The following is a 16,657-nucleotide window of genomic DNA, read 5'->3' as shown; positions in this document are numbered from 1 at the left end:
AATTCTATTACTTAATGAACGAAGACCCTGCATCCGGAATAAAATTACAGCATCAAATTATAGCAATGCTCACTATATGGTCAGTAGCAAATGTAATTCCAGAATAAAATTACAGCATCCTTCTCGTAGAATTGATGATGAGTTTATATCGTACAAACATTCCAGTTACATACCCCAAGAGGAAAAACGGGTAAGGTCTCAATGATAAATTAATACACAACAGATTATTACTTTATTTTGCTTCTAATTCACGCCTTCCAAGTTTCTTCTCATCTCGCTAGTATTAACAAGGCTATCGTAAGAGGGTTTTGCAAATTGAGAATGGTGCAACTGTGGTTTCACACATGATGTGTAGCAGTAACAAGGAGCATGGACAGAGACAGTTGAGAGTCACCAAACATCAGCCAATGCTAACAGATGATAAATAAAATAGATGCTTTTGTGAACACTTGTATCTATCTGCATATACCTGCTCAACACAACAGAGAAATTACTGATTGAGTCATATTTCAATAACAAATGCAATAAAAATTTATAAAGAAGAATATTTCACGTACCTCCATCCCGGGTAGCAAAATGAAATTCATTGGTAGAATTTCATCCCTTGACACAAGTAACTTTTTGGTCCCCCGGATGAAGTGCCGCCCTTAACCAAATTTAATATCTCCATTTACAAAATCACTTCTCATCTTTGCCAACACCAGTGCTAACTGCTCTACTGCTGCTCTTCTTTTGTCTGTCTTTGTTGACATAGCCCACATCTCCAACAGAGCGAACTACTTTCTTGACAAGCTTCTCCTGTGAAAGTACGCTGTCCTGAGATGAGCTCATTCTTGAAGGGGCGCTACTGACTCTGCGAAGTGTACCCCTATACTTCCCTAGCTCTTTGTCTACTTCTGTTGGATCACCATTTCCTGGTGTATATCGTGGAGACCCAGTATCCTTGGTGGGAGAAGTTGTTTGCGACTCCCCATTGGTTTTCTCTGGACTTGGATCAGGAAGCAGTGCTTTGCGACTTAGTCGCAGTTGACCCTTCTCGTTTATCTGGATTAAATTCAACCATAAACAGGAATTAGGCAGACTAATTTTTTGAAAATGTGAATCTACATAAGCGAAATCCATTAACAAGACTCAAAAAGGCTTTGATGAAAATCTGGTGCAATAATTCCATTTGCCAGTGCATAGGAACATGCACTGTCAAAGAGAAAACACAGATCCTGCAATGACGGTATGATCCATCCAGCAGTAACATGGGTCAATACGATTGAGAAACACAGCAGTAAGACATTGCAGAGGATGGTTTCCTCATCTATAATCTATGAATGGCACGAAGCAGTCGGGTAAGGAGTCAGCACTCAATCAGCTCCACCCAAAAGATGTCTTCCGGTAAAACACACTTATTTTATATCCAAGATATGACTTTGGAACCTAATTCCAAAGCCTATGTCAGTTTTTGGGTTCAACACCATATTCCTTGCGAAGAACAAGGCCTCACACAAAGAGTACAGACAGAAAGAACCTTTCACCAACTCAAACTTTATTAATCACCAACTCTAACTTGGCCAAAGGCCTGCAACTCAATTTTATAAGCAAATACAACTTTCAAAATAGAAACCTAGTCCAAAAACAATTCTAAATAAAATAGAAACATTAATGCGTAATTGCAATAACCCCGGAGTAAGAAATAATCTACAAACCTAAAAATACTTATTAAACGTAACTTCCAAAAGTCCCTTAAAATACTAATAAAAGTAGTAACTAAATTGGGGATGATTCAGTGTTGTAATCCCTAACATGCATCCCTAATTTTAGATGCATACCGTTTATGGCCCACCCTTTATAGATTATCTTCTCTAACAACCAAGAGGAATGAGATTATGCTCAGTAAATCAAATGTCCTAGGCTGGACAACAAAGAAATGGCCTTGGATGTTCCTATTAAAGTTGCCATCAAGCACAGAATTTAGGGAGGATAGCTACTTGTAGTGACTACATTAAATCACTAAAACAAAATTACTATAAACAATACACTAGTTGATACATTCCTAGGCACATTTTTTCCATTGCTAACTCTTCACTTATTGCACATTTAATATCCTAACAGATTAGAATTTAGAGTTAGAATTATAAACATCCACTGTAAGATCCAAATGAAAGGAGTACAATAATAACCTCAATAAGTTTGACGTCAATACGGTCCCCAACTTTGACGGCCTGTGGACAACGTATAAAGGAACTGTAAATCTAACATGTTTTCGAAAGATCTTGGATCTGGAAAAAATTAATTAATTAAAAGTAGGAAACTCACATCTTCTGCCTTTGCCAGCCAATCTGTACTCAGCTCGCTAATATGGCAGAGACCCTGCAGAATATACAGATTGAGGAAAGATTGTGATAAATTTGACATCAATACAGCAACAAAAAGGTCAACTCTGAATTTTTATTATACGCTCATCCTCACTGTTGCTGTCTTAACAACCAATTACTTCTATCACTACAACAGCTATCATAGTTAAGCATTTGTTATTGTTGAGTTGTATGTCCACGCTTCCTTCAATCCATGGCCTCCACCAGACAACATCAGAGAAGCAATTTGGTGTGTGTGTGTGTGGGTGGCTACCATACAAGGCGATATGGGTAGGGGGTCACACCTTCATAAGAGGCTCGTGTTCGAACGAGCTTAATCGAAGGGTATTCGAGCATAAAAGGAAAGGATCAGATGCCATCTTGTTAGAAGTGAAACTTTGTTTGAATGGTCTAGAGGAGTTGGCTCTTAGGGGGTTGAGATTCTATACATTGTATGTAACCAGGAGACTGTTGCATTGTGATAAGCCTTGTATGAGGATTTGGGAAATTCGTATTCAATTTGGTAACAAGTTATAGCTTTCACCATAAATAGAGAATTATATATATATAAACAAAATATGACATATCAATGGCTAATGCATATATGAAATTTGTACCTCACGCCCTGGAGAAACTTCAACAAAAACTCCATAAGGGACTATTGATTTGATTTCACAGTCCCTGACCAAAAGGCAACAGAAATATCCAAGTATTAATATCAGATTCGTAGTAGAAAACTAGAAGCTTATCAACTCCCAATTAGATCCTTTGTTAACCACGACCAATGAGTCTCCATTTCAGAAGAGATTAATCAATTAAATAACTAAACTGACAAAAAAACTTTCAAAATCAAGGATCTGCAACTTCAGCATAATCATGAACAGGATGTGCCTCGTAATTAGAATATTACTTTGAAGATTGTGTTTGTCAAAAACACCCGGGATAAGTAAAAGAATTGGAAAAAATTATTATTCTTGGTGTAAGCAAGACAATGCTATCAATGTCAATTACACAGGGCGCCTTGTCAGACATCTGTGATAGTTCCATGAGGTTTCCACATATAACAATACAGCCAAAAGATACACAAATACAATATATGTAATTAACTCTAATGTTTTCAGACCTGTGCAACTAATAGGAGCATATTAAATATATTTAAAAACCTTTCAATTTCATAATGGGAAGAACCTGGCCTTTTCTGCTCATAGAACATGTGCAACTCGAAACAGTCCGACATGACCAGTTAACCCATTATGGATGGTTTGGTTCTTTGAAGTCACACTACGCTGTTAGCCTACATTTAATAGAGGGCAATCAGATGGTTTGTAGAATTGAACATTTTCAAAAAACCGGTCTTCCAGGGTCTACTCAAAGGGGTGCAATTGGGTTTTCAGTGGGACCATCTTTGTCTGTTGCTACTTTCTAGTCCCTCCATCACCTTTATATGCATTCCCCTTTATATTTTTAAAAAGTTGAAAAGAATTTTATTAAGGATATTGGCATGAAACTGATAAACATATTTCGCATTGACAATCAAATTTGTAAATAAACTCAAAAAACAAAAGCTAAATGGCGACCTCTTTGTAGTTTTTCTTTTCTTTTTTCATAGAAAAATATAATAACGTTGAGTACTAGCATGCCTGTTACATGAATTCCTACGCAGTTGAGGTAGATACCTAAATTGGACCAATCCATAAGAACAAAAGACAAAACATAAAATACAGAAACAAAGGAGAAAAGGCAGAAAAAAGGAGAACCCAAGAAGAAAAACAACCCCCCAAATTGAATCGGGGATGTGAGAACAAAAAAATGCAAAACGTTTCCCATAAATCAATAAACAGTTCTTGCAAAAGGAATACCTATATATATCACCAACAGTAGGAACCATTGTCAGATTTGTAATAATCGCCTTGGACTTTTCCAAACTTGCCATGTCTTTTCCAGTAATTTTAACCTGCAAAGGGTGTGGCACGCATAAACCCTATAAGGTGATATTCTATAAAATAAATAACGTAAAAGCTAGTCTTTACTTACAACTCCATCATCTTGTGTTTCTATAGAATACACTCCCGTCTCTTCGATGATACTTTTTACTTTCTTCCCACCAGAACCAATTATGACATTAACTCTATCTGGCATAACCTACAATATCAACACAATGTTCCCAAAAAAAAAAGATTACCATATTACTTAAAACAATCAAAATAATACCAGGAGAAATTACGCAGAATCACTAAGTATCAAGCATGAACTCATTACGGAAAAAAAAGAAAATAAATTGTATATCCAGCATATATACAAACCTTCATAACAAGAATCAGTGGTGCATACTTGGAAAGCCTCTTTGAAGGGGGAGGTGAGCAGTTCAACATTTCATCTGAATTTGAGAGGCCGAGAAGATATTAGGTCAACAATGTGACTTTGGAATTACACCAAATCACTCTCACATATATCTAAAGCTACTTCAAGCCAAAATACAAGTGAAACTAATAGCGGGTGAAATGTGTGTTGTGTCTGTATTTTTTATAAATGTATGATGTATGCTATGAAACACGGACGCACCACTTTGTAGTGCGGACGCACGTCTGACGCGGTCAACAAAACCGGACACGGGTCAAGATGCAGTCAGTATGTGGTCAACGTAGTCAGGACGCAGATATTTGACTCAAAATAGAAAAAATAAATTAAAATAATGTTAAAAAACTCAATTTTTTCGAATATTGATATGTTAAGACTTATAACATGGTTTTAAAGTTTGATTAAGAAATATGTAACTTAATTTTGTGGCTGCTTTAAATAGTTTTGAATTTATAAATTATGGTACATTTAAATTAGTTTATAATGTTTATTTATATAAGATAAAATTACAATTATTAATTAATTTCCGCATCAATGCAACATAGGATGTATGATAGAGACTTAATATTGTATAACTTTCTATGTATGGACTTCTGGATCTTCCATTACAGTTAGCAGCTTAGCATAAGGGGGTGGTTAAGAAATCACTGATATATCTTGTTGCTTGTAAACACTCCTCCAATACGAGTGAACTAATATTAGGATATGAGCTGGACTCTTTTGTCCTAGATGGGCAGTTTTGCACCGCTTTCTATCCCACATTGATAGTTTTGCTCCTGCTCTAACCCTTCCTACTTACAAACTAAAATCAAGAAAGTTTTCAATATATCTCAGAGGATAGGCAAAATATCTACCTCCTATACCTTGATACATCTCAAAATAACTTGAAATATCTGGGAAAGTCGTGAAGAATTACATAATACTTAGCTTGAGAAAGGTAAGGTTTTTATACAGAAAATTATAACGAGCAAAGTCCAAATGTAAAGGTCATCAGGGAGTATAATTGCCTACAAAGTCTATAATGTGAGTGTCTCAGACAAGCTGAAAACTCGAATGGAATTATATAAATGAAGTTGATATAGGATTGAACACCCCACCACTAAACCATGTATTTTTACGTTGTTCAATATAGTGAAAGGATAACAAAACCCTTTGAGCTTTTCTGTTTGAGGTGTAACTGTGGAGAGTATAAATTAATTCAACATCCCATGCTTCTGATCTAGCTCGATCGTGTTCGGAATCATGTATTAGAGAAATGCATAGTAGTCCTGAATTATTAGATAAAAGTGGGCTTTTTTGGACATTGACATGTCATGCAGTGGTAATGAAAAACTATTGCATCTATTCAAGCTTACCAAGTATAAGCTTCCGTCCTTCTCTTGCTTGTAGAAGCGCTTGTTTCATTATGGGTAGAGTAATTCCTCCTACCTTTTATAAGTGCCAAATAATAAAATTATCATCAACTTGCTCCAATCACAGTTAAATTGCATACGGATCTTAAGGTAGAACATGCGTTCAAAAGTTTTCTTTAAGCAGACGATAGATAACCTTTATGTCCATCTGGAAAGCAGTCACACCATTTTCATTTCCAGCAACCTGCAACATCAAAGTCACAACTTCAATTTCGTACTGAAGGGTCTGAGTTTCCAGATGCTTCAAATTTTGTTTCAAGATAAAACAATAGGTCGTATGTAAAAATATCTCTCTACAGAGAGAGAGAGTGGGTCATGATGCAGTGACACCTAACAATGACAGCATCCTTGTCAGATATGTGTCAAGGGCTACGTTTTGTGCAGATTATGCAGATTGTATTGATAAAAAAAACTTCTCTCTAAGCATTTCTATCAGTCTAACATAATCTAAATATGACCTCAAAAATTAGAAAATTATGATCATTCACTGTAAACCCTAAGAACAGTGAAAGGAAATGTATAAAATAACAAGGGATGGGTTAAACAAGTTTAAAATTATATTGAGGACATGGCATACGAAATCCTCTTTTAGAAAGACTTCGACAACTTAGTGTGGCCATGCTCTGAAACACTACTTCCTTTCGTTTTCTTGATAAGCAAGAGTCATATATATTGATAGGACTGTGAATGTATTGAAACACTACCTCTTTTTGTTTCTGATACATGCTCTGAAACACTTTTAAATAGCTAAAGTTTAGTTTTGTGTCGAATATGAAATTTTGCCTTTGTGAAAAATTTCATTGGAGATAAGTAGGTCTTGAAAGTATGAAAGAGCGCAACGAATCTAAGCACAGGCGCCTTTAAGGCACCGGGTGGGTTATCTAAGCACCTATAAATGATAAAAGTTGTGAATATAACTAAAACTTAGGAAGACACTTCTGCCTGTGTGAAAATGTGAGTAAATATTTTGACGAAGTAAATATTCTGCATGTGTGAACTTTGCATTGATGCTTTAAACTAAAGAAGAGGCATGGTAATAAACTAATAATATAAAAAAAATCATGCTAAAGCACCAGAACTTGTCTAAATGACATCAAAATGCAAAAACTTATTGAAGAAAAGAAAAAGTAAAACACAAAACAACAGCGACGATTAGGACACAAAAGTCAACAATTGTTAGTTGAACCTTAAAATCCATATCACCAGAGGCGTCCTCAGATCCAGTAATGTCAGACAGAATGAGAGGCATCCCATCTCCTCCAAATTCTTCTGTATCCAACACCAATCCCATTGCGATCCCAGCAATTAAGCCCTTTACAGGAACTCCAGCATCGTGTAGAGCTAAGCAACCGCCACAAACTGACGCCATACTGTTGAATCAGAAAAACTAGCCATCAAAAGTAGAGGAATGAACGACAAAACAGATGTTGAGTCTACAAAGCTTGGCAGCGGAAATTCAAAGCGCGCTGAGAATTTACATCATATTAAGGAGACCAGCTAACCTTGAAGAACCATTACTTTCCGTGATAGTACTTTCAACACGAATAGTGTAAGGAAAATCAGTTTCAGAAGGCAAGATAGGTTCCAGTGCCCTCTCTGCAAGCATCCCATGGCCAACTTCTCTTCTACTAGGAGCACCCATGCGCCCCACTTCTCCAACGCATGAAGGTGGAAATGAATACTGGAGAAACACCAAACAACATTTAAGATTCAGCTTTCATGTAGACTTTACTTTAAGTCGGACAGCATATATAATCACTAAATTAGAGCACACTAAAGATACAACTTATCAGTTACTATTTACTAATCAAATAAAAAGTACAATAATTCAGTATAAGTCAGGGTTGGTATTCTAAGTTTCCAATTGGCATGAGCATGGACCAAAGATTGTTCTCTCTATCTCCTTTTCGTTTCTGCAGTACAAATCTTTCACTGAGCAATGGAACACACCCTTTAACAAGAACCCAGTTAACACTAGATGGGCATTGAAACACAAAAATTAAGAGTCTTTGATTTTCTCAACCTCTTCAAGATTTTTGAAAAGAACTGCAGAATTACCAGAGCAAAATTATTTCGACAAAACCTTTAACTTCTTCAGTACAACAAAAAGTCAAAGACAAGAATACATTCCTTGGCCTATATCCAGAGAAGGTGATCACCACAAAGGAGATCACTCTCAAAAAAACACATGTGCCCATGAGCATTTGTTATGAAACGCAGGACAAGCTAGACTACTGTCTAAAGAGCAAGACATACGAGAATTACAGCTATATAACAATATGAACAGCAACTAAAGAGAGACCGAAAAGAAAAAAACTAAACTAAAGGATAACATAACAAAAAGATAACAAGACATGGAAAATCCAACAGGTTTTATAAAGACCAAAGAATGTCTCTCAAAACTTTCAGGCCCAAATCTAATGAAGCAAGAGACCCCATCAAGTTGAAAAATAGATATCTAAAACCTGTAAAAGTGATGATCCTTGGTGATAGAACAAAAGTCCAGAGTCTTCAAAGAATGTCAGAATACGTCCAAAGAGGTGGGTCATTACACTACCAACTTACTAAACCATACCACCTGAGATTTTTGGACTCTCAGTAAAGATTAACTGACAACTTTCTTTATGATGAATAGGTAAGACCGGTAAGCACACCCACATAGCACATCTAAGTTATGAGACAAACCTGCAGATAGAATCTCTTGAATTCCTCTACATCCACAAGGTTGTCTACCCTTTGTGCCATTTGCTTATCTCCAAGTGTAACCACTGCAAGCGACTGCGAAATTGGACAAGGAAAAATATCACTACAAACATTTGCATATATGAATCAATTCGGACAAACCATTCTACAAATACATATAAGAGCTTTATCCCTTAAACTTCACCCATCGCGCACTACGAGGTATAGAAAATACAGTGTTTTAATCGGTAAACTACGGCATTATTAATCTCCATGTAGCCAGTAAATCAGAAAAGGCAAGTTGATGAAGTACAAAGATGTTCATGCAAGAAGCCAGGAATTACATGGTCCCACCCAAAAAGAATATCTTCATAACCTGAAGAAGCATGTACGAAGATTTAACTCCTTCCTACTTTATTAAGTAGAAAGAACAGCGTATTACAATCATAAAATTATACTTCAGTTCTAAAGATCAAGAGACGAATCTAAACCATTTCAAAAAGTATTCCACGACTCTAGAGGATTCTTCAATTCTTGGGGACAAAAAAAGAATTCTGGTTTCACTTGATGAGACATATAAGAGAGAAATGTAGTGGAACAGGAAGATACATCAAAACACAAGATGACTCTGTCTTCATTGACGTCCTTTTTCGTAGGATTATAAACGCAGTAACACATCACAAACACAACCAAATATACCTGTGTTTCACCACGTGTGAAAAGTGCACTCCCATGTGCTCTAGGAAGTAATCCACATTGCGAGTTGATTAAGCGTAACCCAGATGGAGTTCGCCCATCACTTCTTTTTCCTCCCTGCAAAAGCACAGGCATGACGTTAAATTGTCTATGGTTAGTAACTCAACTATGGTTATATAGATCATCTATCCAGCTTATATCACTGTGGTCACTAGCAAATTAAAAGAGTGTCTACAAAGAAAATGACTAAGACTGAAAAGAAAGATTATACTTAAAACAGCCATTGGGATAATACCACTACATATAATTGTCTCACATTTAAATATTATTGAAGATCAGACATGGATCTTAAAAGCTTGAGGTAGAAAGTATTGACTATTAAAGCAAGATTTTACCATCTCAAGAATCAAGATTCACAAACACACAAATGGAATGATTCATAGAACTGGGAAATACCAGTTGAAAAGGTCTATCCCTTATCCAGATACCTTCCCAAAAGAGAGCATTAGTACATTACAAATCTAAATCCCCTCTCAGATATTGCCATCCTAATCAAAATACCTCTCTAAACCCCACACTCATATGTCGTCTTAGGAGGGACATTTGTTATCCTAGCTGATTTCCCCAATCTACACACGACCAACTCTTCCAGAAACTGTCACGCTCCACATAATTCATGCCTAACTTATTGATGTGATTTATGGTTTATATTTATAAATTTGGTTACTTTCTTTTTTGGTTATTTCTAACCACGAAATAAGGTATTGGATTTAGTTTCCTTTTCCATTGGTTTCTAAACTGTAAGCCTTCTAAGGCTACAAATAATCACATAGGCCTTTGGCCATACTGCCATAGTAGGTTTTTGGAGATTTAATTTAATTGAGTTTTAGTTGAGAATTTGTGGAATTCGTTTTATTGCAATTGCGATTGCATCACTTATGCTCTAATAAAACTGTACCAATAATACCGAGCAAAAAAAAAAAATTGTACCAATAATACAAAACAAAATGCAACATCAAGAGGATATTGCCTCCCAAATTCTAAGTTCAAAGTTCAAACCACATAGTTTTCACAAACTTCATGAATTATAAAAGAATCATCATCCCAGAAAGAAAATATATACCTCAACAATTCGTTTGCGCAGAAATTTGGATGTCACTTCCTTGAAAACCAGTTTTACATCTACTTCAGAGAACAGCTACAAGGAACGACAGTGAGTGTAAAAGGTCAACATTGAGTACAATACTCCAATTGCATAACAAATATTCAGCAAAATCACATTGTTAAATAAAGGTAGATTAAATTTTGGGATTTTTAGTTATCGGTCCCTCTGAATAGTGCCATATTAGCCTTTGAGGGAAGAAAACGTTTATTAGGTTTTTGGCTCCTCTAACCACAAGTCAATGTGCAACACTGCATCCACCCCCGCTGACCTAATCAAAACCTAATGACCAATCTTTCCGTCCTCGAACTAGCATTATTAACAGGGACCAAGACAATAAAGCCCCCCATAAATGTTCATGTTGATAGCTGGAGTGTGGAACAAGTCAAAGAAACAGCAAACAGAACTCAGCATATTGTTTCTGTTCTGGGGTTTTTTTTTTGTGCTCGGTAAAGTTGAAATCTCATTAAAAGTGAAAAGAAAGTAGGCCGAGAAAGCCTACTATTACAAAGAAACAAAATAGAAATAAAAACATAGCCACCGGAAGCTAACCCGAGAATCACAATTATTCTACATCCAAACACAAAAGCCCATCCCACCTCACCACAGTTTACAAAAGCCTATCACAATTATTTGGGTGTACTTTTTAAAATTTTTTCAACATGTATCTGTAGGTCTTCTTGACCTGCTCTGTTTATTTAACGAAATTCCAATTTTACCGGGCAAATATAGTAGGTGCAGTATGGAACATTTTAACATTAAATCTCCAATTGAGACTCATACTCAACCAAAAACATTGACCGAAAATCAAACTATATGATAAATTTCGAGAGAAAAGATCAAACTCCATATAAATAACCAAACATAAAGTGCATGGACAATGACCCCAAGAACATTCAACCTTACCAAAGGTATTGCTTTCCTTGAAGCTGGCGTTATGTGAACATCACCTTCATCTACTTCACCATCCACAACCACCACCTCATCCTCATCCTCAAATACCTCATCCTCAAATACCTCTGGCAACAACTCAGCAGCTACTGAAGTTTCATCCTTACTGACATAACCCTGTTCTGTAAGAATAATGATAACTTTGTCTTCCAACATAGATAAAGCCTTTCGTCTTGGTATTTTATTCCTTATCTGCAATGCCTTCACCAAATCAGCTCCGGCGATTTCCTGCAAAGGATAATGTGACTGTGACTATTTGCAATAATGCCTATAAAAAATATAAAATTCCGAACAAACTAATCTATCACAAGACTAAAAAAAACTCGTGATGGGGTATGGACCAACTTTGACGACTTGGATGAAACTAGAGTTTACTTTTTAGCTGCATGATTGATTAGCAGCAGTTCAAGCAGGCTTGTAATTTACAACTAGGTGAGCATCTTGGGTGTATGGAGCTTACAGTGGAGATTAAGTCATTTACTCTCTCTCTCTCTAATGACTTAAGATTGATGTAGTTCTTATTTTGGTTATATAACTATGCTACTTTTAACCTATCCAAACAACAACAAAAGAAGAATCATACTTCAACATGCCTATATAGCTCAGGAGGAGGTAACTTGATCGCTTCAAGCATTTTCGGTTTTCCACACTTCTTAACCAAACCGTCCACCTCTTTGCAAATTGCTTGCACTGCATTCTGTCCATGGAACAATACAAATGCACAACATTAGGATATTCGTTCATTTTTTGGAGAAAACATTGTTGCACACTGCATGACATGTATTCAGATTTTCCTTAAGAACACTTGTAACAACATAAATATTACCATAAAAATAACTGACACATTAATAACATAATCTTCTTTCAACCAAGAAAAACTTACATGTCCAACTTCCACAGCTTGAAGCAACTTTTCCTCGGGAAGAAAATCGCAATAACCCTGCAAGGAACAAAGTTACACGAGTCGTGAGATATCTTGGCCTAAACAATTATAAAAATACAAGATAGCACTCATGCAAATGCACACACAAAAACATTTGAAAGTAATTTGCAATTTGTATCAGAGGCCCACGACTTCAGTAAAATAAAAGAAAGATCAAGAATACACCTCTATCATCAATATAGCACTATCAGTCCCTGCAAGCAATAGATCCAACTCTGAACTTTCCATCTCTTTGGTAGTTGGGTTCACAATAAACTTATCACCAACCAGACCAATTCGAACTCCCGCAATTGTTTTAGTACTTGGTACTTCTGAAAGCGCCCTGTATATTGTTAAGGATAAGAATGGATGCCATGTTGAGAAATAAATAATTATCACCTTTCTCTTATATGTAGAAACAAATACCTATAAAAATCAAGAGAGGCTTTACAAAAAAACAGAAAAGAAAAAAGGAAAAGCTTGAAACGTCTTACATCGCTATTCCAGCTGCTGTGATTGCCAATGAATCAGGGGAATGCAAACCATCATAGCTCAAAACCTATAGGTGGAATGTGATATAAGATAAGTGGGAATTGAAAGCAAGATAGCAACCAACCAAAGGATATTAAAAAGGAAGGCCCAAAGTTTCTAAGAAAAACAAGACATGCAACTAGGAAGAAAATAATATGATCAGTTTCATAAAAATTGGGACACTATTTGAACCTTAAAAAATAATGAACATGATATCTGGATACTTAAATATGTCAAACTTATCCGTCATACAAAACTGATACCAATACTTGAAAGTTCAAGGATACTTCTTGGACACTTTTGCCCATATCCTTTCGTACAGACAAAATTCACTATAGAAAAGTGAGAAACCGAAATATTAACATCTAGCATGCGTACTTCCAATCACATAATTACTTAATTTTATCTACACCGACACAGGTTTTTTCTTCTCCTGTTATTATAGGACGGATTGGCCTAAAGACTATAGACCCATATGATAAAGTCGAACACAAAATTGTCCTCATGTATTAGTTTGCCCATGATTTTGACTATTCAATCGAAGTATATACAAGCAATGTTGAACTGAGCATCCCACATATACATTCCTCAATTCCGTGGATTGCATACCATCATTCAAAGTTACCAATTACTTCATTATTGATTTCAAAATTAGTCAATCACAACACTCCTCATTGAGAACCACTGTAAGCGAAATTACAATGAAAGAGATGGCAATTAGAGTTACTAAGCAATTGATTCCCTACCTAAAGACAATACCTTCAATGTTACATCAACCTGAAACCAATATTATAATAAAAGTTGACTGGATGTTTTGTTATTTATAAAGCACTTAGACGAATAAGTCAATAACACTATGTTACATGGACACGCCATATTTTAAAAATAATCCGTATAGGATATGTGTCCGACACGGACCACGACACACGCACATATTGTACATGATGTACTTAATTTTTGGTATTTTGCCATGTTGGACACTTCGTATCCGTGTCGGATGTGGACACACATATCCATGTCAATGTAACTTAGCAATAACAGCATAGCAAAACAACTGACGCGAAAAGATAAAACATGAAGGTCATACCCAAGAGAGTACTTGTGTCTCATGATAGAAGCCCTTCATCATAGTTGGCCGCAAAGGCCTATCAATCAATCTACATGTTAGAACCTACATGAAACAAATGAAGAAGTTTATCTCAGAAGCATCACAGAAATAACTAGCAAACCAGATATACTGAGTTACTAACTGTTTAGCAATCACCATTGGTAATGAAGCCAAAGTTGAAGTAAGAAATCATGCCGCAGCCAATTATGCAACCAGGACAGCCCAACATCGAAGAGTATGTGGTGTACTCACCAAGGATATATCAAATTACACTAATTTCTAAAGAACAGCAGGAAAGAACGTTTTCTCAACCCCGGACACACACACAGTATGTCGAAAATATTCCAGATCCTGGATTCCCTCCTACAAAAGCATCAAGTAACTAGACCTATATGCATTTCCAACTTCCCTGGCTCCTTTCTGCAAAACCACTATTTGCATTCAAGACCCTGGATTCCCTCCTACAGAAGCATCAAGTAACTAGACCGATATGCACTGCAAACTTCCCTGACTTCCTAGCAATCCCAAATCCCAGCGACACCATGATTTACTTGGCTACTATTTTGTACTGTTTTCTTGTGGGTCCCAACAACCCTCTATTAATCACTCAGCGTCAGAAACCGATTCTACAAAACACTTTTTGGTCTACATTCAAGATTCCGCCATTATGGCATTTCTTCCTTAATCCACCAACGAATTTATATACAATAATAGCAATTCTACTAACTGATAGACCTTAAAAGTTAATTAGCTCTGAATGACATTTAGAGGAGTGTACACAGATGTGAAGGTGCAAAACAATTGATGTGATTCATGAAGTTTAAGACAACCTTTTACTATATCCCCATTTTACCTCATTGTCTTTAGCCCTTCCTTCTCGTTTGAAAAATCCACCACTGAAAGGATGCCAGATCAGATCAATATATACATTAAAGTCGAATCCACACAAAAAGGAAAGTTTGGGCCTGGGAGAACGGGGGAGGTAAAGCAAAGGAATTGCAGGCAAATGGTACCTTGTGCGACCAGCAGCTGAAAACCGCTCTTGGTAATTTACTGTGAGAGGAAAAAAATCAGAAGGCTCACTTGGAACATCAGCCAAACAAACGGACGTGTAGACAATCTACAAGAAACAAAATACATTTGGTTCGTATCGTGTAAATATATGTCCATTGACTAATCAATTAAACTCCTTGGAGAAAATATCAAGAATCTGACCAAAAACTACAATAATAAACAAACAATAGATGGCATCATGACAAGCTGAAAACACAATGCTAAAGTAGTTGTGGCCCTACCAAACAAAGAAATCACTATTTATGAGCTCAATAGGTATATATAAGCATACCCTACAGAAAACATTAATATGTATGATTATTTGTTTTCAGTTGGCTGGGGGTGGGCTGAGTGGGCTGTTTGTATCAAGTTATCAACAATTTGAGAGTTCACCAGGAAACTCTCGTACGAAAACTATTCACAGTAAGTCAGTGATCAATATTAGCATACACTTGCAAGCACACCAACTCTCAAGCATAAAGCAGATTAGAATCATTCTTTCCTTCGACAGATATCATCTTGGGACTACACAGTTATTACTTGTATAACATTAACGTAACATTGATTGCAGAGTTCCTACACTAATTTCAATAAAACTCCCATGTACTTCAATAATCTATTTGACATATATCAAGCTGTCCTCTATATGCACATAATTGATTTTCTAGTTAACCCTTCTTTTATCAATTCGCGATATAATGACTCTAATCACTTCTACATTAACTACTCTTCTGTTTGTATTGCATATAAGTAGCTCCAAGCCAAAGCAAATTAAACTATTGCACCTAGCAATCAAAATGTCTAAGATATAATGTTCTTAAACAGAAAATATACTATGCATTACTGCCAAACACTTACAGTTTCTCCATCCGTTACCGTAACAGAACCACTAGCTTGTCTTCCTATAAGACCTGTTTCAACCAATATCTGCAAATAATACAAACAGAACATAAAGGGGGTCTTAAATATAACCAAATTTCCATTCTTTATGAACAAACATTGGCCACCAAATATTTGACAAAAAAAACTTACATGTCTATCACCAGCAGGAATCTTAATAGAGTAAGGTTGCTGAGACAGAACACCATCTACAGACTCATTATTAACTGTTTCCAAATCAACTTTCGGTTGTTTCAAAGCTCTTATAACTCGAAACTTTTTGGACGGAATGTATGAAATTTTGGATTTTTGAAAAGTGTGGAATGAAAAGAAGTTGTTTTTAGTCCGGAGTGAATTGAGAAGTGGTGTTGGTGGTGAGTATGTGGCATTGAAACTTGGCGTTGTTAGCATTTTTAAGCTGAGTGTGTTAAGAGAAAGTGAGTGAACAAGCTCTTCGTGGCTTTATCCAGTTTCCCTCTTTTTATTAGTCTTTAACTAAAAACTGAAGATGTTGAAAACGGGTCTTATGCTAGTTGTGCTCAAGGCCCGTGGGCCGTG

The 16,657-nt window shown here is 36.2% G+C and overlaps 1 protein-coding gene across 1 annotated transcript; it reads right to left on the bottom strand.

The window, feature by feature from the left end:
- Positions 1–36: 36 nt before the first annotated feature.
- Positions 37–16,588, bottom strand: RIF10 (polyribonucleotide nucleotidyltransferase). Its single transcript, XM_086570246.1, has 25 exons — positions 16,253–16,588; positions 16,079–16,147; positions 15,181–15,287; positions 15,021–15,063; positions 14,147–14,230; positions 13,023–13,087; positions 12,715–12,871; positions 12,490–12,546; positions 12,190–12,303; positions 11,562–11,834; positions 10,617–10,691; positions 9,497–9,610; positions 8,801–8,893; positions 7,618–7,796; positions 7,302–7,485; positions 6,252–6,299; positions 6,059–6,131; positions 4,649–4,722; positions 4,380–4,487; positions 4,205–4,299; positions 2,963–3,026; positions 2,308–2,361; positions 2,172–2,213; positions 558–1,044; positions 37–469 (listed from the first exon to the last, which is right to left on the bottom strand). The coding sequence occupies exons 1-24, from the start codon at positions 16,508–16,510 to the stop codon at positions 679–681; spliced, it is 2,796 nt and encodes a 931-aa protein (XP_086426372.1). The 5' UTR covers positions 16,511–16,588; the 3' UTR covers positions 37–469; positions 558–678.
- Positions 16,589–16,657: the final 69 nt, after the last annotated feature.

The sequence above is a fragment of the Coptis chinensis genome, chromosome 7, assembly GCF_015680905.1.
Source record: "Coptis chinensis isolate HL-2020 chromosome 7, ASM1568090v1, whole genome shotgun sequence".
NCBI classification, from domain to species: domain Eukaryota; kingdom Viridiplantae; phylum Streptophyta; class Magnoliopsida; order Ranunculales; family Ranunculaceae; genus Coptis; species Coptis chinensis.
Note: the sequence above shows the minus strand (reverse complement) of the source record. Positions and strands in the feature narration are given on the sequence as shown.